An 8,470-nucleotide genomic window follows, 5' to 3' on the forward strand; every position below is an offset into this window, starting at 1 on the left:
TTCTATTGTAATATATTCCAAAATGTCTTTTGTGATAGTAAAGCTCAAAAACAATTTCTTAATCTCACAGCTGAAAACGATCAACATTTATGTCTATTTTATTAGTATCTCTTATTATTTTTGTGTAAACTGTGATACTTTTTCAGCATTCTCTCATGAATAGACAGTTCAAAGCAACTGTTTTTATATTAGTAGCAAGTAAGGATTTAATTAAATTGATCAAATTGACAGTCGACTTTATATTTTAATCAATTAGTTATCAATAAAAGTATTATTTTCTTTCAAATAAAAAAATCTCCTTTTGAACAATAGTGTATATTTACATTCATTTAATTGCTAGATGCTTACAGTGTGTGCATGTAGTGCATGTTTCGTTTAGCATTGTGTTTCTTTGGAATTGAACCCACAACTTTGTTGTTGCAAGCCCTTGCTCTGGTAAATCTATTTCATTTTCTTTTGTACTATAAAAGAGCAGAATGTCAATACGTTGACCCTTGAAACTCTTTGTCCTCTGCCTTTCATCCACTCTTCTTTTTTATACAATTTCCTCATTTTTCTTGTACATTTTCCATAAAATCATTATATTGACTTATAACTGACTCAATGTTGAACTCATGTTGAGGTTTATTTGAGCTTTTTGCTTGTACAAGGCACTCCTTTAGAAAAAACTGAAAATTAAAACTGAATTCTTACTAAGTTATGTAATTCTATTAATTAGTGCAACAAATCTTCTCATGATCCTCTGACACTGTGCTGACGTGTTCAGTTCTTGCGCAGGGCGCGAGCGGTTTCCTCCAGAGCTTCACGGGGTTCGCTGGGTGGAGGAATCTTCAGGTCAGTGGGCTCCACTCCCCAGATCTCAGTAGCGTACTCTTTAATGGTGCGGTCACTGGAGAACTTTCCAGATGCTGCGATGTTCTTTATTACCACCCGAGTCCACTCTCTCTGATCCTGTCCAACACAGAGCAACATGAACTATATTAATTGCACTTTTAGTGTCTCTTTTTAATTTTTTGGAACTTGACAGCCATGGTCACTTTGAACTGTTGCTATATAGAAAATAATTGTGTAATCATTCTTAAGTCTCACATCTTCTTAAATCACAAGATTCCTAAATTTCAACTTTTGTGTTTCACAGACAAAATCACTTGGAGTTGAAAATGAACAAACTGAGTCAGTAAATGTGTAATGATGTGTCACTGAATGTCACTCAAATAAAATGAAAAGTAGTGATGGGAGAAACAAAGTTTTTCGAAACGCTGAATCAACTGAATTAATTCTCAAAATGATTCAGTTACAAACAAGCATACAGGCACATTTTACAAACCAATTACGCAAGTTATTATGAAAGTGTAATCTATTAAATATAATCTACTAATCACTAAATATGAATCATTTTCATATTTATGTGTTTGTTTATTAATTTGTGTTTTTATGTAGGACTTGGCTAATTAGACCATTTAGCAGAATAAACTATCACTGTCTATATTTTATTATACATGCATGTTTATTACATTACATTAAATTAATCAGAACTGAACCTACATTATAAAACTTGTTTGCTAAAATCATGTGACCTGGCCAGTTCGATATGGTCTGAATCTCTGGTTGAACAAAAGTTTGGCAAAGGTTTTAATTCTACATGAAGCAGGATAAAGGAATCTGAATCTCTGACGTGTTTTTTTAGGCAAAATGGGTTTGTTTGATAATGTTCACCTTATACAGAGTGCTGACTCTCTCTTGACACTCGACGTAAGACTCATAGTCTGCGAAAACTTTAAACCTGGGGGGACAGTTTTAGAGAGCGTGAGAGAGTTTGCAGGGTAAGAATTTGAGAAAGAAACTGTAATTGTGTTTTACCGATCATGATGGAACAGCATGTTGATGATATCACTGAACATCTCAGGCTGTTTCGGTGAAAAATAGCCACTTTTGATCTGATTTATGGCTTGTTTCAGCTCCGGAAGACTCTCATAATATTGTAATGCATCATAGCTGCACACACACACACACACACACAAAGGAATGGTTAATGTATTCAAAGATAGCATGACATTTACTCGGCATCCATTTCCATGTATTTAATCTCTTCGTCTCACTCCCTACCCTTCTTTATCCATCTTTGCCACATCTTCCACCCTCATGCCAAAGATGAAGAGGTTTTCTTCTCCGGCTTCTTCTGCCATCTCCACGTTGGCACCATCCATAGTGCCAATGGTCAGCGCCCCGTTCAGCATGAACTTCATGTTTCCCGTTCCAGAAGCCTCTGTACCTGCAGTGGAGATCTGCTCTGACAGGTCTGTAGCTGGAATCACTGCACATAAAACACAGATAATCATAAATTTATCCATCAATATACAAACAATCTCATATTCGTTGTGAGTGTGTATGTCACCTTTCTCTGCAAGTGACACTCTGTAGTTCTCCAGGTAAACGACCTTCAGTTTACGGCCGATCACAGGATCATTATTCACAGCATCAGCGACGGAGGTGATCAACTTAATGATCATCTTTGCCATGTGATATCCAGGAGCAGCCTGCATAAACATACGTAGTAAAGCATACACTAGCATTCAAAGGTTGAGGTTAGTAATATTTTTTATTTTGAAAGAAATTAATACTTTTGTTCAGCAGGAATGCATTAAATTTATCAAAAGTTGCAGTATAAGCATTTATAATGCTAGACAAAGATTTCTATTGCTGTTCTTTAGATTCTTTCTATTTATCAAAGAATCTTGAAAAAAAATGTATCACAGTTTCCACAAAAATATTAAGTAGCACAATACTGATAATAATGAGAAATACTTTTTCAGCACCAAATTAGCATATGAGAATGATTTCTAAAGGATCATGTCACGCTGAAAATTTGTCATCACAATGAGAAATTACATTTTAAAGTATATTAAAATATAAAATGCTTATGTTAAATTGTAATATTTGGATCAAAGAAATGCAGCCTTGGTGAGTAAAAGAGACTGCTTCCACAACATTAAAACATCTAACTGACCCCAAACCTTTTGAACATGTACATATTGCAAATCGGTGCATGTGAGTGTGTTTGAGAAAGGTTGTTTGTTTTACCTTTCCACCGATAATCACAGTCCGTGGTATGAATGGTTTAATGGGGCTCCTTTTGATGCCTGTGTGTGAAACAGTTAGAACATTCTTCAGCATCTTATTTTGTGTTGCACAGAAGAAAGAAAGTCAAAGATAAATCAGTGATAACAGAATTGTCATTGTTTACTTAAAGGAGTCTCTACAAAGGGAAAAGTATTTTGAAAAACATATAAAAATGACAGATTAATCAATATGTGTGAGTGTGTGTTTGTTTCCTGTACATACGGTTGTACATGGTGATGACGTGGAGGCAGTTGAGCAGCTGTCGTTTGTATTCATGGATTCTTTTCACATGGACATCAAACATGGATGCGGGATTTATGTCCACCTTGTACACCTTCTCTAAATATTGCGCAAACTTCAGCTTGTTATCCTACACACACAAAAAAACTTGAACTTGAACTTACTTAGAATTAAAATGAACAAATCTTTTGACTAATTTCATTCATTTGAGTCAGAAATGCCCACGGAAAACCTCAAAACTTTATAAAGAGGAGAGAAAAAGATATTAGTAAGTAAGTAAGTATGTACATTTTATTTATATAGCACATTTAAACATAGCAAAGCTATCCAAAGTGCTTAACAATGTAACATACATTTAAATGAGAAAAGAAAACAGAAAAGAAGCAAACAAGACAACCAATAAAACATCAATAAAATTGAAATTAAAATGCTAAGGAAAAATTTGTAGATTACCAAGATCTACAAATTTAATATGAAACCTGTTTGACTTTGGCTACATCTCGGATGAAAGCATCATTGTCAACCAGATCATTCAGCTTCTGCAGCTGAGTCAGGTCTTTCACATACTCTTCACCGATAGCCTACAAACACACACAAATGAAACGCATAAAAAACATCAACTGGCAAAATGTGTTATAAAACGAGAGAAAAACGTGTGTGTTGGACCTCTGCGATCAGATCAGCGAGTCCTGGGTTGCAGAGAAGCAGCCAGCGTCGTGGTGTGATGCCATTCGTTTTATTCTGAAATTTCTCTGGTTCCAGCTCACTGAAGTCGTGGAATCTAAATGATCAAATTGAAATTCAACTAAGAAAATATCAGCAGTGGGATGTAGTAGGATTGTATGCATGTGAGATAGAGAGGCCTACACGTCTCTTTTGATGATGTCGGAGTGAATCTCTGCAACTCCATTGACTTTGTGTGAGCCCACAATGCAGAGATGAGCCATGTTTACTCTCTTTCCCCCTTCCTCCTCGATCAGAGACATTCTGCGGATTCGATCCATATCATCTGGAAACAGAGATGCTATATGCTACAAAGACACACAAATACATACAAAAACATTAATTTGGTGTCTGCACTAAATGTAAGTGTGCATGTGGGTTTACTTTGAGGACAAATTTAAACTGACAAATCCTCTATTTAAGAGCTGTCTTCAACTGGAAAATGGCTCATAAATAATAAAGAAAATGCAGTTTTCCTGAGTCTGGGTGTAAGTGTACTCACATCCAGGTGTATTTGGTTGATCCTGTATATGATCTGCAGGTGCCGGGGTAAAAGTTTCTCCATGAGTTCGACTGGCCAGCGCTCCAGAGCTTCAGGCAGAACCGTGTGGTTGGTGTACGCAAACGTTTGTTTAGTGATATTCCAGGCCTAGATACTCACACAGAAGAACTCATTTCAGTAATCATATTGCCTAGACAAAATCTAATTATTGATGAATGAATGAATTAATTATTCTTAAATCTTACTGTGTCCCAATCTAGTTTCTCTATGTCCACAAATATCCTCATCAGTTCAGGGATGGCCATAGCAGGATGAGTATCATTCAGCTGGATGGCCACCTGACAAACACACATGCAGAATCACACAAGTACATTACTTAAACGTTCATAACATAATGCAAAGCACTAATGTAGTGACTAGCGTGGGTGATAAGTGCCTGCAGAATTACAGTGTGGAATGTTTGTTTTGGGTCAAGTGAGATGTTTAGTCTAAATGTGTTTAGCGAAAACAGACCTTATCAGGGAAGCTATCAAATGACAACGGTCCAGGGCAGTTCCTCTTTGAGGTCTTAAAGCGCCGAATCACATCTTGTAAAGTCGCTGCCACAACAAAATATTCCTGCTTCAACCGCAGCTCCTTTCCTTCAAAGAACTACAACACCCACAAATCGCAGTGTCAAAAAACTACAAATGAGTGTGTTTGGGCTAAAATCCCATGTGAAATCAGATGTGAGATTAACCATCTGATGCACTTACATTGGATAACTGAAACCTAATTTTCTGCACACAATAATTAATGCAGACTAATGCAGTTTGAATGCAGAAAAGCCATTTAAACCTCAATCTGCCTGAGCACACAGACTAAAAAGGTGAAAAAAACTTACATTGTCATTTGGATAGAGTACTCGGGAAATGTTTTCTGCTAAGTTACGGTCCAAAACTGCTTGAATATAATCACCAACATTAACTGTGTAAAGAAAACAAAACATCCATCATTGAATTATTACATATAAATTCCAGTGGCACTTATTTCAGGTTACTAAATATATTTATTTAATTTGATATTTAATATTTAATAGTCATTTTTAATTTCATTTCATTTCATTCCAGATTGTTAAGTACTGGTTAAATTGACTGGTAATATAATATAGTAATTTAAATTAGTTCAATTTAAGACCAGGAAATGGGGTACATTTTAATTTTGAAGTTGACTTTAGTAAAAAGATATTTTAATAATGTTTGTCTTGTATAAAATCACACATAAATGTCTGCAGTTAATATGGATTGGTATTCTGTTATGTGAATGACTCACAGTCTCGCAGGTTGAAGTCGTTCGGTGCACGTGCAGACCACAAGCGCATAGTGTTCACAGTGTTGTTCATGTATCCAGGGATTGGCGTGTCGTACGGCATGGCAAGAACCACCTACACAACAAACATGCTTTACTAACCTGGCCAGGGTACCTCTATCCTTTAAGTGTGTATTTATTTGTTTAACTGTGTTGATACCTGTGTGTCGACCCATTTCGGCTCCTTCCCATCCTCTTCCTCCACACGGCCGTAGAAATGCACGGGCAGCATGAACTCAGGACGGGCTTTCTCCCAGGGGTTACCATACCTCAACCAATCATCCGCCTCCTCAACCTAACAGACAATGATACAGAGATGATGAAAGAGGTGACCAGTGCCAGTCTGCACTGGAGGACATAGTACTCAAATGTAGGGCAGGTTAAAGTTCAAGTGTGTGCAATTTTTAAAATGAGCATTTTCACTGCACAAACACACCATTATCACTGTCCCTGTGTCCCATTATCACTGTGTATTGGTACAGTATTATCAGCTCTGTGACAAGCTCACATGCACCAGGCCAGTGACCACAAACGCAGTGGACTCCTGGCCCATTTACATTGATTTTATGCAGACACTGTCCTACAAAATATCGCAAACTGTAAAGTACCCAGAATCTTGTGGAAATGCAAAATAAAGATAAATTTATCATAAGCGGATTGAAAATATATATAAATTATAAGTAACTAAAACCTACAGAAAAGTTTATTTATTTAAATAGATTTTTAAATCTATATTATCAATATATTTTGACACTTTTTGTATCTAAACTAAACGTATCTAAAATATATTTATTTTAAAATCTTTATTAGTGATACATTTTGCCATTTTTTGGTATTCTGAAATATATTTAAAAATACACCACAGATATATTTTTGTTATATGGGTCAAAACTACTATAATAAACTGTATTAGGACATCAGAAGCTTGCACATGAGAACTTTTTTAATGAATAAATTAAGGAAATCTTGGTGAATTCACCTGCCAGCCATCTTTGATTTTCTGGTTGAAGATTCCATACTCATATCGGATCCCATATCCATAAGCAGCCAGACCCAGAGTCGCCATGGAGTCGAGAAAACAAGCTGTGGATCGTGTACACACAGTAAATATAGCTAATTAATACAGTAAATTACTTGTATAGTGTATGTGTGAGAGAGAGCAAGAGAGAAAGAGAGACCTGCTAATCTTCCCAGCCCTCCGTTCCCTAATCCGGCATCTTCTTCCATCTCTTCCAGATCCTCCATATCCAACCCCAGCTAAAAGGAAAAAGAGAGATTTAAAGAAAGCCAGACGCACAGATGGATGGACAAGTGTTTAGTCCTCTCTCACCTGGTAGATAGCCTCATCACAGGCGTTCTGCAGACCCAGATTAATCATGGTGTTCTGGAGCGCCCTACCCATGTAGAACTCCAGAGACAAGTAATATACACGCTGAAGCACACAGAAATATAAATAATTAAAAAATCAAAAAGAGCATTCTTGGAGTGTACATTGGGAGCAAATTATGCCAAATTATTTTCCATCACAGAAAAAAATTGTGATCTTACTTAAGCCATGCATAACTAGAAAAAAATTGAATTGAATTTTCATAACTTTTCCAAGACTGGAAATCACAATAAGTTACCTACTCTAAAATATTATTATTATTAGGCTATTAGTTTTTAGTACATTTAAAAATTCTCTTATATATCCAGGTTTATCATGATAGTCTGAACCCTGGTAATAATCACAAACAACTGGAACAAATACATTATTTGAATCCATAAAACTTACTTGTAATGCATTAAGTCAACATTTAAGCACCTGCCTTAATTAACCTGACGGACAGCTTCACTACAACCTGTTAATCCCATATTAATTACAAGTGAAAAAAAACAACCTTTTTTTTCGTACTGGTAAAACCATCATCAATATGTTAACGTGAAAATGTCATTCTTATATTGCAATAAAATGATACACTGTTAACGTAATACAAATCAAATCTTTTCCAAATTACATTTCATTTCGATAATTTATTTTTAGCTGTGGCTAAAAATTTCAATCAAAAGTTACCACCTGTCTTCTTTCTAAAATACCCCCCACACACACCTTGGGGTCGGCCTCATAGTAGAACTGCTGCGTTCGGATCCAGCGGCCCACCAGGTGATCACGCACCGTCTGCGCGAGCGCGAAATAATAATCGCGCGGCGTCGCGACGTTCCTGTCTTTGACCAGCGTGAAGTGCAGGTGGCGATTGAAGCCATTCTTCAGCTCTGCCACATTCTCCACACCGACGATCCCTCTGATGCTGATCTGCTTGCGCTTCTCCTGGTCCGTTAGAGGAGTCGCCATCCTGAAGATCACCGGTTACTCCGAGCAACGGGGGTCACGAGCCCCATATTTTTATAGGAGGCACAGAGGGAGGAGCAGAAAGTCTCTCTCTCTCTCTCTCTCTCTCTCTCACAGACATTGGAGTTATTGAATTTTTTTTAACCATGGTAAACATACAGTATATGAATCAATGACTTGACATTAAAAACACATACAGCTAACACAGT

The 8,470-nt window shown here is 36.6% G+C and overlaps 1 protein-coding gene across 1 annotated transcript; it reads right to left on the bottom strand.

Moving 5' to 3' along the window:
• Nucleotides 1-608: 608 nt before the first annotated feature.
• LOC306883831 (glycogen phosphorylase, liver form-like) lies at nt 609-8,326 on the bottom strand. The gene is made up of 20 exons (XM_079439322.1): nt 8,022-8,326; nt 7,263-7,364; nt 7,111-7,189; nt 6,912-7,015; nt 6,093-6,227; nt 5,897-6,008; nt 5,469-5,551; nt 5,099-5,236; nt 4,831-4,923; nt 4,586-4,732; nt 4,228-4,391; nt 4,027-4,141; nt 3,840-3,941; nt 3,343-3,490; nt 3,082-3,140; nt 2,396-2,537; nt 2,107-2,314; nt 1,861-1,995; nt 1,717-1,783; nt 609-951 (listed from the first exon to the last, which is right to left on the bottom strand). Exons 1-20 carry the CDS (start codon nt 8,262-8,264, stop codon nt 763-765), a joined length of 2,565 nt encoding a protein of 854 aa, XP_079295448.1. The 5' UTR covers nt 8,265-8,326; the 3' UTR covers nt 609-762.
• Nucleotides 8,327-8,470: the final 144 nt, after the last annotated feature.

The sequence above is a fragment of the Barbus barbus genome, assembly GCF_936440315.1.
Source record: "Barbus barbus genome assembly, chromosome: 18".
NCBI classification, from domain to species: Eukaryota; Metazoa; Chordata; class Actinopteri; order Cypriniformes; family Cyprinidae; genus Barbus; species Barbus barbus.

Bases quoted from the DNA above. Each gene is read 5' to 3' on its own strand.
- LOC306883831 (XM_079439322.1), bottom strand. From the start codon at position 8,264: ATGGCGACTCCTCTAACGGACCAGGAGAAGCGCAAGCAGATCAGCATC. The intron at 6,228-6,911 runs GTGAATTCACCA...ATTGTCTGTTAG, and splicing joins AAATCAAAGATGGCTGGCAG to GTTGAGGAGGCGGATGATTG. The intron at 2,315-2,395 runs GTGACATACACA...TTTTATGTGCAG, and splicing joins AGTGTCACTTGCAGAGAAAG to TGATTCCAGCTACAGACCTG.